A 16952-nucleotide genomic window follows, 5' to 3' on the forward strand; every position below is an offset into this window, starting at 1 on the left:
ACCACTATATAAATACACAGCTTTATTTCATCATCTGTCCACTTATTCTGTATGGTGATATATGCAACCCTTGCACATGCCAGTTTGACAGCAATGGCTGAACCCAGGTTATACAGATACTCCCTCCGTTCCAAATTACTTGTCTTAGATTTGTCTAGATACGGAGGTATCTAGCACTAAAATGAGTCTAGATACATCCGTATCTAGACAAATCCAAGACAAGTAATTCGGAACGGAGGGAGTACATTGCAAAGAACATACAAAATTAGAAGAAACTAAAGCTAAGAATACCTCCTCTGCTGGTTCTTCAGTTTCGTCAGGTTCCTCATCTCCAGCATTTTGACCATATTTTTCAGTTAACCATTCTTTAGCCGAGTCGAGAAGAGTATAAATCATAGCCATACCAAGATTCTCAGTTGCCTAAATGATTGGAAGGTTGCACATAAATGAGAAGACATATCAGGTGAATGAGGGGGATGTATATACCTCACAACCAATAATACACTTCTAATGAGTTGTGTTGGTATTTGAGCACACTATATTGAATTTCAATGACCTTTTGGCGAATCCTAGAATACTACATCTGGGTCAAAACATGGGTTGTTGTGAATATTGACAAGGTCTTCAAAATGAAACTTTGGTGATTGAACTTCTATGAATACATGCTTTCTCATTAATTAAGTATAATATTCAGAAATTATATTTAAGGGTTGTGATAGGCTTGGCGAGCCAACGTAAAAACTAGCCAGTCTTTTGGGTATGAAACCCATTTGGGCGAGAGTAGTACTAGGATGGGTGACCTCCTGGGAAGTCCTCGTGAAAGGGTTTCATATCTAGCCTACCCCAACTTGTTTGGGATAAAAGGCTTCGTAAGTAAGTAAGTAATTCATAAATTATATTTAATGATACATCTAGTAATACCAATGTGGTGTTCTAGATGTTGGTATTTTTCTCTATACTCACAAACATAAAATTATTTGACTAGCATTTTTATAAAATGACATGCATTGTGGCTCAAGAGGGAGAACGAACCAGTTTTCTGCGGTGGGGGTTTCCTTGGCTGTTTTGTTGTTTGGAGTCTCTATGGGCTGTGGGTGCTGTTGTCAGCTCGGGTTATTGTGGGTCGCTAAGCGCCCTATGGGTGTTGTTCTTGTGGTTAACTAGACAAGAGTAAGCAACGTTGGTGCAAGTTTGCCAACCACAGTGGTTATGATGTGGGGAACAGTGTTCTTATCGCGTCCTTATATCGTCGCTATATCGACGATATAACAGTGTGGCGCGGTCGTAGAAGCGTCCAGGCTCGCGATATGTTTGGCCGTTGGTGTCCGCCATACACGCGTGGCATCCGTAGGTCGTTCATATGATGTGTTTTTGGTCGCCAAACCAGAAATTGGACGCCATGGACTAGGTGAGCTCGTGCGTGCGGGAACAGCAGCCAGCGGCGGGAGAAATTGGCGCGCGCGCTTGAACAATTAGCCAGCGGCGGGAAGGAAAAAGCTTTCCAGACTCCAGAGGCAGAGCGAGAGCGAGAGCGGACATGGCAGGTTGAAATCGTTGCATACCTCGAGTCTCGACCTCGTCCTCTCCGGCGAACGGCCAACGACAGCAAACTCCGCCTCCGCACCACCTCCCCTCCAGCCCTGCGAGCCATTTTCCCTCCACCCGCCACCCCCTCTTCCCTCTTCCCTCCTCCCACCACCCCCTTTCCCCTCCTTCCGCCAGCCCCTTTCCCCTCCAGATCCAGCTGTAGGGCAGCGCCTCTGCTCCAATCCAGCACCACTGCTCCTCTCCTACGTTCATCAGGTGACCATCAGTGTATCTCCCCAGCTCCCCCCTCCCCCTCTTCTTCTCCTTGCTCTTCCTCCCCATGCCAGTGCTCTGTTTCTTCTGTATCTGTCCTCTCTGTTCTAATTTCTGAATATGTGATGTACATGTACTGTCGACTGCCTGTTGCGCTGTTGCTATATGTAGTGTTCAGTTTTGAGTGTAGAGGTATGTTTCTATGTACCTGTGATGTACATGTACTGCCTGACTGCATGTACTACTTGGGCAACCACGAGGTATGCATGTAGATGTAGTCATGTACAGCTCATTTGGTGCTTTAGTTTGTTATCATACATATTATATAGTTAGGTTATGTCTATGAAGTTGTGATTTAATTTGTTATCATTCGCCATAAGGTTGTGTCTATGATGTCGCCACACCATACGCCATAAGCGTTATAATGTTATGAAGGGGGTCGGTCGTCATAAAACGCATTACGCCATAAAAACATTGGTGGGGAATAGTCCACACAAGGTGTCATGGACTCATGGTTACTCCAGGTGTTTTCCATTAAAATCTCAGCTCCTGTATTTAATTGGCACTCTTAATTGAATGGCAGAGCTCCTGCTAGCTTTCCAAAAGAAAAAAAAACAGATACCCCCACCCCGTGAATAATAATAATAAAATAACTGTCCATGGTTATTTGGTTCGTTCCAATTATTTAACTTGAAATAAGTTCAGCTTCAGTTGCACACTTCGACGATTTTAGCTATGTGAACTGAACACGGGATTGGAGCCAAAACCAAGTCTTACATACCTCTTGGTCAAGCTTTTCTTTCAAGGATGTGAGGTCGTCTGGTTTAATACCCCGTACACTGCAGATGTTGTTTGCAATTCAACTATAAGCTTTAGAAAACAATAAGCACACGGCTTGCACCAAAAGCAAGAGTATCCATAGACAAAATGCTTGCTTCAAGCCATGCTGGATCATCAAGTTCTAAGTAAAATAACACAACCTTTTGATATTCACAAGTGGAGGCTCATCTGGGTACTTCTCAGTGTGTGCAAAAACCAGAGCCATTTGAACTGCAAATAAGTCCCAGATAACACAATGACATGAGCCCAGCATTCCGGAATGTATGCAAGCTTATTTGTTTTCCTAAAAACAATAGAATTGTGTACAAAATCAATTTACCTGGTACATGAGCTGCCTCGTCGAAATCATCATCCTAGTCAATATAAAGCAGGGAGAAATCACTAATTGCATCAAACCAATCGAAATAAATTTGTAAACATAACTAGCGCCGCAATTTCAAGTAGGTTAAGCACACGATGTTCATCGTTGTTGCCTAGGGAGAACTCAATCGCGTGCTACAAATGGTGTACACAACGGAAGCATTCCCTGCAAGTACCTGAGGGGATAGCAGGATCTCGAAGCAGCGGGAGTTGGTGTCGATCCCGCTTTCGCTGGGGTCGATCTCTGCATCAAATCCCGTAAACCACGGTGGTTAGGTTTGGCGAGGAATAGCAAGGCCGAGCTACAGAAATCAAAGAAGCAAGTAAATTAGGAAAAGAAGAACCCTTGATGTCGTCCATGAGGATGGCCTGCAGGGCCTCCAACTCCATCTCCTGTTCCTGCTCGTAGTCTTCCATGCCAATTGCCATACACGGAAGCGCAGGCGCACGCACAAGTGCAGTGAGTACCACAGCGGAAGCGGGAGGGGAAGAGGAAGGGCACAGCCAAGTCGGCGTGAGGAGGAAGCAGGGTTTGTGTTCGTCCTACCTGCCATGACGGGTGGCATCTCTATTGCTTCTTACTCTGGTGCTTTACTCGTGGGGGATCCAGTGCTCTCCTACCGGAGAGAAATTGGAGGCGGCGGGGCGGCGGCGGTAAGGCGAGGGGTGCGGCTGCGGGCGTCGCCGGTGGAGAAGTGTGTGCCAAGGGGAGAGAGACGGGCTTGGCAGGGGCTCGTTCCGCTGTGGATGGGCTCGACCAGATAATGGACCTTTAAGCCCATGAGGTTGAGATTGAGAGGCGTTCCACGCAAGGATTTTCTCATAAAAATTCCGAAGGCTAGAGAAAAAAATCCTCACGCTAGGGTTGTTTTTTTTTTTCCGAGAAGGGGCGCTTTATTAAAGGTTTAAGCATTACACCCGACCTCTGTACAATTAAGATGCACACAGCCAACAAAGTCCTTACACCAAGCCAAAATAAAAGCAGAAGGCGATATACAAGGAAAAATGAATGATCTGTATAATGCCTAAACTGAAGGTGGCCAAATCCTAAGATCATGCTACCACCCACGTGGGTAAAAGTATCCTCGCCGTAGCCTCCAATCGTGTATACACTTCCGTAAATAGGTCTCGATTTTTCATTCATTGTAGAAAGGACCATAAACGAAAAATCCCAATACATATGTAGATAACATGCATAAGAGAAGTATTTTTATCGTTAAAAACTTTATCATTCCTACATAGCCAAAACAACCAAATCACGACAAGCGCTCCCGCAGTGGGAAGAATTTTAAACTTGTGATCAATCCCATGTAGCTAGTTGTCAAATATATTAGCAACACTTTAAGGAAGATACAAGCCCTAAGCTATTTGGATGACTGGCCATATAAAATGAGTCAATTTATATTGGAAGAATAAATGTTTTATTGTCTCATAATGAGGACAAAAGACACATTGTGTACTTTCATGCTAATTCCTCTTAATAAGGTTGTCTTTTGTAAGAATAACTCCGCGATGAAGATACCATGCAAAAATTTTATTCTTAAGAGGTATCTTCATCTTTCAATCTTCTTGTTATGATCAACTGACACGTCAGAGTGGATCAAAGCTCTATACACAGAATCCACTAAGGATTTCCCATTCCCATGTAGGTTCCAACAAAATACATCGGATCCTTGTGACAACTATACCGTGGCTAATCGCTGGAGTAGTATGTTCCATGATTGGAGTCTAGGTCCAATTAAATCTTTTCTAAACGTCACATTTGACCGAAATGATTCCAAAACCTAGTATCATCCTTATGATGCACAGTTGTATAGAGTTGGATATTGTTCCCGGAGTGTTGCATTACCTAGCTACTTATCCTCCCAGAATATAATTTCCGAGCCATTCTTAATCGAGAAGGAACCATAGTGGAAGAAATATTTCTTCGTTGCCATTACTCCCGCCCAAAAATAGGAGTCCCCAGACTTCCACTATACTTGGGAACCACCTTTGAGCCCACATATTTTCTCCTTAGTAGGGTTTGCCATACACCATCTTTCGTCAATAAATTAAACAACCATTTACCGAGGAGGGCCCTATTCTTCACCTCAAGGTCATGAATGCCAACCCGCACTACTGTAGGATGCTACTAACGCGACAGTACGATCAAAGACCCTTTGATGAAACTGTGTGTGATGCATTAATCATAAATGGTGCTGTAAAAAAACTGTCAAAAAGGTGCAAAACGTTTACGATGGCGGAGCCATCAAACATGGTTCAGATTTTAGCCGCGTATGCGATGTAGGGCACACGGTTAATCTATTCGAACTGTTTGCGATGAGGCAGAACAATAGAAACGAGTAGCCATATCAATGTGTGTGCAATATACGGCATACGGTTCACTCAGACAAACTGTTTTCGATTAGGGAACACAACAGAAACGGTTCAACTTAACAAGATGTGTGTGATATGTGATATACAGTTTACATGGATGAACTATTTATGATGAGCCAAAAGAACACAAACGAGTCGTGTAAACAAGATGTGTGTGATACATGGCAAACAGCCGACTCGGATGAACTGTTCGCGATGAGAAATTACAACACAGATGGTTAATACAGTTAGTTCGTGTGCGATTCTATGTGTACAAAAAACTTTGGAAAATGCAAACTAGTTGCTTGCGGTGGCTAGGAGTATCGCATACGATGCGTCTAGGAGTACTCGTGTGCGATGATCAGTAAGTTACACATATGTTTCCTTATGTTAACATATGAGTGAATTTGCAATATGGACAGTTAAAATGCAAATGCCTTCTGGACATCGGGCACACGCTTAAACTCAATGAAATGTGTATGATACTAATACTTTCCATGAAAATTTAAGAACTTAGGTAACAACATTTGAGTACATATATATAGTGGTTACACTATTCGACAAAAGGAGAATTTTTGTAACACGATTTTGACAACCATAGTCCATATCTACATACTTAACATAGTAACAACTATCACATTTTAAGAGGCTAAGAGCCAACAACCATATAGTCCATATATACATACTTAACATATATAGTAACAGCTAGCACATTTTAAGAGGGTGAGGGCCAACAACCACAACTATCCGCTGGAAGCAGCTTGATCACGGCGATTCGACATCTCGTCAATGAAAAGGAAGAGCCCTCCCATGCCTTGGTAGAGCATGAGTAGAACAGTGTCTCTAATTTTTTTAATATGGATGCATTGCGACGACAAGCGAGAACTTGTTAATTTGAATGGTTCAATTTCTGTGGGGAATGCAGTACCTTGCAATCACTTTGGCGTTATTAGCAGGCACAAGTGTGATTCGACCACGCCGAGAAATCGATCCAGGAACTGCTACAACGGGAAATTTATGTTGAAATGTAGAATAAAAACCAATTGTAACATATCGTTAAAAATATATATAGTTTATGAGCATCAACATTAAAATAAGACTTTTTACCAGCGTTTTGTGCACACATTTGGTCTTGTTCAATGTGTGCACCATAGGTATAATTAATCCCATCCAAAATCCAGCGTTCATACGTTGTGCTATCTCTGTCAGATTATCAACAAAGTTTATGACATGCTTCAAGTACTTCCAGTGAAATTTGATACACTTAGTAACATACAGATCATTCACTATGCATCCAACATATCCTACTTAAAAGGTGGAAAGGTATTATTTATTCATAACATGGCAGAAAAATATATAGTGCGCATAAATTGGTAAATAAAATTTGTTATTGCCTAGGAACAGAGTCAGAAAATGAAATCACAATTGGTTGCTTACATGGTGATTAATTAATCAGAACAAATTCCCACTTATAAACTCCCGAAACTTTCTGATTATGCAATCAGGTGTTGGGGATATAGGGGAAGCATAATATCTCACCCAAACTAACAATCCCTACATCCAGTTGTATCCATCCGTCAACACATAACCAAGAAACCTTCGGAAATCGTGTACCTCAACCTTCGAAAAGCATCTGTTATACGAGTTATGGCAATACTCTTGAACTCCCGCCCCAGTACTGGGTAGCGTCGAGGTTATGTCACCAACAACTGCATAAAAAGAGATTTTCGGTGTCGGCGAACTCAGGTATTTCAGAACTGCAACGATAAAATTGTGACGACAACACCTCGAAGCTCAACTCCCCGGGACACTGCCACAACCCCTAAATGTCAGGAGGCACCAAGAACAATGTTCTCGTCACAAGACTATCGAAACGATTCCAAGATACTCGCGTGATCCTAATTTTTTCATGAAATTTGAGGAGAGGAGAGTCAAAACTTCTACGTCGGGAGGCCTCACCAGAGCGACGAAGGGACTAAGGAGTAAAAAGAATCCTACTCTCCGATATATATAATCCTAGGACTCAAAACATTTTGTTCTAGACTCAACAACGTCAGTGATTCGATCAAGCAGGGGGCTCCTAAGTCGGGGATGGCTCTGATTACCAACTTGTAACACCCACAATGCGGCTATATCTCCCACGTGTCAGGGCACGACTTAGAGGCATAGCCGCATGGTAGTTTTGTCGCAAGAGGGGTAATCTTCACACAATCTCATGTACTAAATAAGAAAGGGATAAAGAGTTGTCTTACAATCGCCACTTCACACAAATAACAAGTAAACATACATCATCCAGAGTACAATCAAGGTCCGACTATGAAACCAAAATAAAAGAAGATAACCCCAAGTGTTAGATCCCCGATCGTCCCAACTAGGCACCACTACTGATCAACCGGAAAAGACACATAACAACGACCAAGATCTTCATCGAGCTCCCACTTGAGTTCGGTTGCGTCACCTACATTGGTATCATCGGCACCTGCAATTGTTTGGAAGTATCCGTGAGTCACGAGGACTCGGCAATCTCACACCCGCGAGATCAAGACTATTTAAAGTTATGGGTAGGATAGGGTAATGAGGTGGAGCTGCAGCAAGCACTAAGCAAATATGGTGGCTAAAATATGCAAATAAGAGCGAGAAGAGAAGCAACGCAACGGTTGAGAAGTTAGAAGTGATCAAGAAGTGATCCTGAAACTACTTACGTTCAAGCATAACACAAGGCCGTGTTCACTTTCCGGACTCCGCCGATAAGAGACCATCACGGTTACACACGCGGATGATGTATTTTAATTAAGTCAAGTGTCAAGTTCTCTACAACTGGATATTAACAAATTCCCATCTGCCACATAACTGCGGGCACAGCTCTCAAAAGTTTATACCCTGCAGGGGTGTCCCAACTTAGCCCATCACAAGCTCTCACGGTCAACGAAGGATATTCCTTCTCCCGGAAAGACCCGATCAGTCTCGGAATCCCGGTTACAAGACATTTAGACAATGGTAAAACAAGACCAGCAAAGCTGCCTGATGTGCTGACAATCCTGATAGGAGTCGCACGTATCTCGTTCTCAGGGCACACCAGATGAGACTAGCTACGAGTAAAACCAACCCTCAAGTTTCCCCGAGGTGGCCCCGCAGGCAGCTCGATTCAGACCAACACTTAGAGAAGCACTGGCCCGGGGGGGGGGTTAAAATAAAGATGACCCTCAGGTTGGCCAACCCAAGGGAAGGGTAATAGGTTGTTAGGCAAATGTAAAACCAATGTTGGGCCTTGCTGGAGGAGTTTTATTCAAGGCGAACTGTCAAGGGGTTCCCATAACACCCAACCGCGTAAAGAACGCAAAATCAAGGAACATAACACCGGTATGAGGGAAACTGAGGTGGCAAGAGTGGAACAAAACACCAGGCATAAGGCCGAGCCTTCCACTCTTTACCAAGTATATAGATGAATTAATTAAATAAGAGATATTGTGATATCCCAACATATCCATGTTCCAACATGGAACAAAGTTGAACTTCACCTGCAAGTAGCAACGCTATAAGAGGGGCTGAGCAAAAGCGGTAACATAACCAAACAATGGTATGCTAGGAAGGTGGGTTAGAGGCTTGACATGGCAATATGGGAGGTATGATATAACAAGTGGTAGGTAGCGCGACATAGCGATAGAACGAACAACTAGCAAGCAAAGATAGAAGTGATTTAGGGTATGGTCGTCTTGCCTGAGATCCCGCAAGGAAGAAGAACAAGTCCAAGAAGTAGACGACCCAACGTAGTCGAACGAATCCTCATAACTCTGGAACAAAACCAAAGCTAACGAGAGAAGCAACCTGGAAAGAAGCAAGCACAGATAGTAAACAACCATCACATAAACATGGCATGATGCGCAAACAAGTATGATGCATGTCCGGTTTAAATAGCATGGCATGGCATGGCAAAGTGGAAAGAAGAACGAGTCCAAGAAGTAGACGACCCAACGTAGTCGAACGAATCCTCATAACTCTGGAACAAAACCGAAGCTAACGAGAGAAGCAACCTGGAAAGAAGCAAGCACTGATAGTAAACAACCATCACATAAACATGGCATGATGCGCAAACAAGTATGATGCATGTCCGGTTTAAATAGCATGGCATGGCATGGCAAAGTGGAACAAGCAATACTACAATTTAAGTGGTGCCCAATATGCAACGAGTTGCATATTGGCGAAACTTCACAACATTTATTTAGTTCGCTCTTGTTTATGTACCCAATAATATTAAATGTTGTTAAACATGGCAAGAGATGAAGCATGAGCAAACTACCTATCTAGGCAATTTAAATGAGGTCGGAAACAACAAACAATAATTCCGGAAAACCCCATATGCATATTTTGAATTCGGTACTGTTCTGCCCTAAAACATATTTTAATGTTGTTAAACAGTAAAACAAAGTGCACCAAGTTACGCTATGCATTTTTCTACCCCATTTGCATATAAAGTTTATTTATTTTGAAGCTACAATTATTTAGTTATGAAATAAACCATTTTAACATGGCATTAGAGCAAAATTAATGCAAACAACAAATTAAACATTCTTAACATGGATGAAAGTTGCATATTATGAAACTAGATGAAATTCTAAGCATTTTACATATATAGTTTGTTTAATTTGGATGCATGCATATTTAGTTATTGACAAATCAAAACGATGACATTTCCTGTAAATATGTATGCACTGGAAAATGCTAAAATCACAGAGCAGAAAAAAAACACATACGCGGGCCAGAAGCAATACAGTGCAGCGGCCCCGAGAGTGAATGAGGCCCAAGAGGATTTGAGGTCCAGCGGCTGAGTGTGTGGGAGCAAAAATAAAAGGAAAACAAGGCAGAAGAATTGGTGGCTCCATCCTAAGACCTCCCGGATGTTTGCACTAGCGAATAACCACTTGGCTAGCTCAGTATCCGTGATATAAAGAGCTCCTAGGCTCTTTTGAGCCATTCAACAACAGGTCGAGCTTGGCCATGGCTACAACAGCGACAACTGGCGGCGAGGGCAAACAAAAGCGACGGACGTTGGGGTTATGAACCCGCGGCGGGCGTGCGGAAACATAAGACGATGCACGCGTACTTGCCGAGAGCTGTGAGAGGGGCCGGAGCATAAGCCTCAAGCAGAAGTTCTTCCCAGCTGAGGCAAGACATGCGACTATGCGGTGGCTGCTGGGCGTGAGCGTGCGCGGATGCGTGTGCATGGAGGTGTGCATCGAAGGTGCAGCAAGGGCCGGCAAGTGTGACGAAGCCAGCGGGCATGTGCGCAAGCAAGAAGCAGAGAAGAACAAGGCGGGCACGCAGAATAGCGGGCAAGCTCGTCGAAGGAACTCCGGCGACCAAAACTCGCAGAGGAGGGCATCAAAAGATGTTGTGCTACAAGGCGATCCTAACGGGCTACGGATGAATCGAAACATGAACGGGAACCTCGCCGGCGATGAGGTCCCGCGGGTGCGCGCGGAAAATAGTAACGACGACGGGGTATGACAGGGAAGGAGATGGGAAGGAGCAGCGGCTCACCATGGGGGTGCTGCTGGAGTCGGCGGACTCGTCGGGGTAGTAGAGGAGCCGGCATGGGGCTGCGCTGATCGAGGCGGTGCTCGGCTCCGTGAAGAAGATGAAGCAGAGGAGGTAGACGACGAGGAACTTGGCGTTCCGCGGTGATGAAGAGGAAAAAGATGACGCCGGGGAAGAAGATCGTGGTGCCCTTGGGCCCTTCTGTCTCCTGGCCTTGCTGGAAGATGAAGAAGATGATGAGGAACTGGGCGTTCCGCGGTGATTAGGAGGAACAAGACGACGTCGGGGAAGAAGATCGTGGCGCCCTTGGGCCCTTCTGGCTCCTGGCCTTGCTGGAAGACGAAGAAGACGATGAGGAGGCCTTGCAAACGAGGGTGGAGCGCGCTCGATGATTCTCTGGTCCTCTGTTTCTTGAGGAAGAAGGAGAAACCGAGGGAAGGAAAGGGGTGGCGGCGACGAGAGGGGGGAGAGGGAACCCTAGGGCGCGAGGCTGCGGTCCTTATAGGAGGCGTGAGGCTGTGGCTGCCCTGGTGGACATGTGCCTCTGATCATGGTGTTTTACTGCGAGAGAGAGGGAGGCGTGAGGTGGAAGAAAAAGGAGGGCGACGAGAGACTGGTAGGCGGGCCCGGCGTGGGTGTCCATCGTGGATTACCGTGGGAGGGCGAGCGAAGGAGGCTGGGAGCTGGCGCTGGGCTGCTGCTGCGGTGCTATTACTGGGCCACGTCTGGGCTCCAGGTAAACCATTCCGTTCTCTTAAAACTCCTGTTTATTCAAATGAACAAAACAAACAAATTTTAAGACAAAAGGCCAAGGGTTTTACAAAGTAAAAGGAATATACATCGATATATATCTGGTGTCCTGAAATTATGCACAATTTTAATAAATTGGTTTGGCAATTTTTAAAGGTAGAAAAATAATTCAAGTTTGAATTGAATTCAAACTTGAGCCATTTTCGAACCCAACCAAAACAACTCCAAAATGGGATGAAACTTGGCAGAGAGGGTGTAGGCATCATTTAGGATTTATAGGGACATGTTGAACATTTTTCCGAACAGGAAAAATGCCACAAGAAAAAAATAAATGAAATAAAGAAGAAAGGAGAAGTTTGGATGGGATAGAAACTTGGGTGAACTTGAAGAATGGCTGCTGATATGTGCATGGTGAAAATAATGAGGTGGAGATATGAATAAGAGGGGTTCACACAAGAACACACAAAAAAACTTAAATATGCAAAACAAGGCATGATGATCATGATGCAATGCAAATGATGCAATGATGAATGCAACAAACAAAACAAATCACACGACGAAACTTGGAATCCATGGAAGGCATCTGGAGCGCCGGTCTCGGGGCGTCACAACACTCCTCCACTTACAAGAGATCTCGTCCCGAGATCTAGGATGGCACCGGAGAGAAAACGGAAGAGGAAGAGGTAAAACTAAGTTGCTTCTTGGACAAACGAGTGAAACCGTGAACCTTGAGAGGTTGAACAAATTGAAAGAAAGAATACAATGAAGATGAACAAAGTTGAAAACACTCCGTTAGAAAAGAGGAACAAGGAACATTACTAGAACCTTGTAGGTTGAAAGACACGTGAAACAAGAGCTCAAGGGGCAAGAAAGAATTTAAAACCACTTGGGTTGAAAATGGAAGGCATATAATATGAACTTGGCAAAATGAAAGCACTTGGATGAGACTCCGGTTAGAAGAGGAATGATAGACACAACACTCCGGTTAAAACAAGATAGACAAGGAATAAGAATGATATAAATTGGACAGCACTCCGACTGTAAATGGAAGGAATTGAACATAAACTTGACAAGACGAGAGGATACTTGATGAAATCAACAACACACTGCCTACGGAACTATTGAAAGAATGGCACAAGGTGTAAGAAAGATTTCAGACAGCACTCCGGTTGAGAAGGGAGGCAAAACTTGACAGAATGGGAATAACTTGAAAAGAGGGCATGACACTCCGGTTGAATGGATAAGCAAAAGAAAGAACATGATCTTCACAATCCGAGATGATGAGGGAAAAGAGCAACACCACAATGCCTCTGAAAGGTAGAATAGAAGCTAGATTGTTGGGACAAAGGGACGGAGAAGAAAACAACATCTTCTACCACAATTGAATTTGAGAGAGCATCCTTATAAAGAAGGATTGAACGGAGTTGTTGAAAAAACTCAACAAGGCACAAGATATGCTCCTCGTGGGCTTATGAAACATCTCAAAACTAGAGGTGAAATTCTGCCACTAACGAAAACAATTGCTTGCTTGAGAGAAACGAAGGGATGAAAACTTCTTCCACCAAGATGATAAAGAGACAACTTGGATCACTGTTAAGCACCACAATAGTAACATTCCTTAGGGAAGGCTTTAGGTGAAATCTGACACAAGATAACTCCAATGAAGTGATTATTGGCTTTAAAATACCTCATTCTTGACAACATGTGAAACGCGAAACATGAAGGAAATTGTCAAGAATGACATAACACCATCCCAAAAGATAAGATAGATAGAATTGCACTTTGGAATGCAAGATGAAGAAGGCTTGAACTCCTCAAAACAAAGCATGTGTTGAGCACCATGTTCATTTTAGAGTATAGCTTGGCGGATCTTAACTCTGAGAGAAATCTTGAAGAACAATTGAAGAATGAAAGGAATCTTGATGAACCACCATGTAGAGCCTCCATGAAGAACTCTGGTAATAAAAGGATGATGAAAAGAAAGAGAAGTTGAATAACACAAGGTGAAACCTTGCGATGATTTAGATGGAGCTTCGCGATGATATAACCGAGAAAACTTGGAACTCCGAAAAGAAAGATGAACAAATGAGATCAAGAATTTTGATGAACCTCCGGAATAAGGAATTAATCATTTGGATGAAACAAGAATAAGAATTACATTATGCTTATCCTTCATCAATTAAATTGATGACAAGCAATGGATTTGGCATACTACTTATTCCCGTTGAAAAGGATTGATGAGAGATATAGCGCAGACTTGAATAAGGTCTTGATGGAACCACCGGTGGGATTTGGAAATAGCGAAACATCGGGAAGAATTAGAAAATGAAGGAAGATACATGAGAGAATTTAGATACAAGAGAAAGAAGAGATCATGAATTGATTAGAGGATATTTGAGCGATGCACCGATAAGATTTGGAGAACAAGAGCTAAAAGCTGGAATGAATAATTCTAAGATGATGGGCTCCGAAGAATCGAACTGAAAAGACTCCTGAATTGTTCCGGATGGGTGAAAATAATTCTCACAATCAAAAACAATTATGAGAGGATGGCATAATGCTAGAACCATGAATCTTCGAGAGAATGGACCAAGATTTAGAGGAAACACTTCTTCGGTCTTCAAATGTTGAGAATGACGATGAGAAACACCACCATGAATTGTTGAGATACTCCGGGATGAAAATTAGAACGGTTCAACCAACGATGAGAAGAATTTGAAAGATCTTGGAGAAATACATATGACTGAGAATAACTCATTCTTACGTCAAACTTGGAGAAGAATTTGAGAATAGCTTCAGAAAAATAGAAAATCGGGTAAGATCCTGGGAAAAGACCTATGGGTTAGGGCCCACTCAAGAAAAGCACCATTGAAATGATTTTGAAGAGAGTTTGCACTGGTTGATTTAAATGGCTTTAATGAGATAACAACCTCGAAATAGCTTGAACAGATTGATAATGGAGACGCAAATCTTCTGAGATATCTTCAACACTTCGGATATGAATAGAGAGGGGTGAGAATTAAGAGGTGCACCGGCATGAGAAAATATTTGAAAGGAGGAGAAGGATTTATGAACACCAAAGGCTTGCATTGAATCCACCGGGGGAGAAAAAGAATGAAGAATAATAAACTTGAAGCTCGTTAGTATCTTCCGGAGGATCACCGGATAAGAGCATTGACGGAGAAGAATAGAGAGACTTCCCATCAATAAACGGATACTTGATTAAGAAATCTGAGTCCTTGAAGAAAAAAAAGGGTGGGAGGGCGGGAAAACAAAGGCAACATGGGGACGGATGGAACAAACACGGTTGAGAAGACTTTGAGTTGATCTTGCGGATGTTGAAATGATCGAATCCACTTGAAGAGAAGCACGTCGGATGGAAAAGAATTAACATGACAATCTTGACGATCAAGAAGGCATAGTATCCACATAGAAACATGAGAACACCACTTAGGAAAGGTATGGAATTAACACTTGACTTCGAAGCAACTCGAATACCACAAACCAAAACAAAACAAAGGATTGGCTCGCGGAATAAGACGGAAAAAACATATGATAGATCCCATATCGTCTTATGTGTCTGTTGGAAAGATATCCTACGAGATACTTGAATTCCCACTTATAAACTCCCGAAACTTTCTGGTTATGCAATCAGGTGTTGGGGATACAGGGGAAGCATAATATCTCACCCAAACTAACAATCCCTACATCCAGCTGTATCCATCCGTCAACACATAACTAAGAAACCGGAAATCGTGTACCTCAACCTTCGAAAAGCATCCGTTAAATGAGTTATGGCAATACTCCTGAACTCCCGCCCCAGTACTGGGTGGCGTCGAGGTTATCTCACCAACAACTGCATAAAAGAGATTTTTGATGTCGGCGAACTCAGGTATTCCAAAACTGCAATGATAAAATTGTGACGACAACACCTCGGAGCTCAACTCCCCGGGACACTGCCACAACCCCTAAATGTCAGGAGACACCAAGAACAATGTTCTCGTCACAAGACTATCGGAACGATTCCAAGATACCCGCGTGATCCTAAAAAAATATTCATGAAATTTGAGGAGAGGAGAGTCAAAACTTCTACGTCGGGAGGCCTCACCAGAGCGACGAAGGGACTAAGGAGTAAAAAGAATCCTACTCTCCGATATATATAATCCTAGGACTCAAAACATTTTGTTCTAGACTCAACAACGTCAGTGATTCGATCAAGCAGGGGGCTCCTAAGTCGGGGATGGCTCTGATTACCAACTTGTAACACCCACAATGCGGCTATATCTCCCACGTGTCAGGGCACGACTTAGAGGCATAGCCGCATGGTAGTTTTCGCAAGAGGGGTAATCTTCACACAATCCCATGTACTAAATAAGAAAGGGATAAAGAGTTGTCTTACAATCGCCACTTCACACAAATAACAAGTAAACATACATCATCCAGAGTACAATCAAGGTCCGACTACGAAACCAAAATAAAAGAAGACAACCCCAAGTGCTAGATCCCTGATTGTCCCAATTGGGCACCACTACTGATCAACCAAAAAAGACACATAACAACGACCAAGATCTTCATCGAGCTCCCACTTGAGTTTAGTTGCGTCACCTGCACTGGTATCATCGGCACCTGCAACTGTTTGGAAGTATCCGTGAGTCACGAGGACTCAACAATCTCACACTCGCGAGATCAAGACTATTTAAGCTTATGGGTAGGATATGGTAATGAGGTGGAGCTGCAGCAAGCATTGAGCAAATATGGTGGCTAACATATGCAAATAAGAGCGAGAAGAGAAGCAACACAACGGTCGAGAAGCTAGAAGTGATCAAGAAGTGATCCTGAAACTACTTACGTTCAAGCATAACACAAGACCTGTTCACTTCCCGGACTCCGTCGAAAAGAGACCATCACGGTTACACACGCGGTTGATGTATTTTAATTAAGTCAAGTGTCAAGTTCTCTACAACCGGACATTAACAAATTCCCACCTAACACATAGCCGCGGGCACGGCTCTCGAAAGTTTATACCCTGCAGGGGTGTCCCAACTTAGCCCATTACAAGCTCTCACGGTCAACGAAGGATATTCCTTCTCCCGGAAAGACCCGATTAGTCTCAGAATCCAGGTTACAAGACATTTTGACAATGGTAAAACAAGACCAACAAAGCCGCCCGATGTGCCGACAATCCTGATAGGAGTCGCACGTATCTTGTTCTCAGGGCACACCGGATGAGACTAGCTATGAGTAAAACCAGCCCTCAAGTTTCCCCGAGGTGGCCCCACAGGCAACTCGGTTTGGACCAACACTTAGAGAAG

The 16952-nt window shown here is 43.4% G+C and overlaps 1 protein-coding gene across 2 annotated transcripts in view; it reads right to left on the bottom strand.

Moving 5' to 3' along the window:
* The window catches only part of LOC119268183 (RWD domain-containing protein 1-like), a 5263-nt gene extending 1529 nt beyond the window's left edge, over window positions 1-3734 (bottom strand). The window contains exons 1-7 of one of the 2 annotated variants that reach the window (XM_037549755.1): window positions 3548-3734; window positions 3345-3410; window positions 3177-3244; window positions 2960-2993; window positions 2781-2850; window positions 2582-2639; window positions 292-420 (exon numbers count right to left, since the gene is read on the bottom strand). In XM_037549755.1, the coding sequence (XP_037405652.1) occupies window positions 292-420; window positions 2582-2639; window positions 2781-2850; window positions 2960-2993; window positions 3177-3244; window positions 3345-3410; window positions 3548-3566 (444 nt within the window). In that variant the 5' untranslated portion in view covers window positions 3567-3734. Of the gene's footprint in view, window positions 1-291; window positions 421-2581; window positions 2640-2780; window positions 2851-2959; window positions 2994-3176; window positions 3245-3344; window positions 3418-3547 lie in introns of those variants that run through there. The other variant, XM_037549756.1, reaches the window with a different exon arrangement.
* Window positions 3735-16952: the final 13218 nt, after the last annotated feature.

Source organism: Triticum dicoccoides, chromosome 3A (genome assembly GCF_002162155.2).
Source record: "Triticum dicoccoides isolate Atlit2015 ecotype Zavitan chromosome 3A, WEW_v2.0, whole genome shotgun sequence".
Taxonomy (NCBI): domain Eukaryota; kingdom Viridiplantae; phylum Streptophyta; class Magnoliopsida; order Poales; family Poaceae; genus Triticum; species Triticum dicoccoides.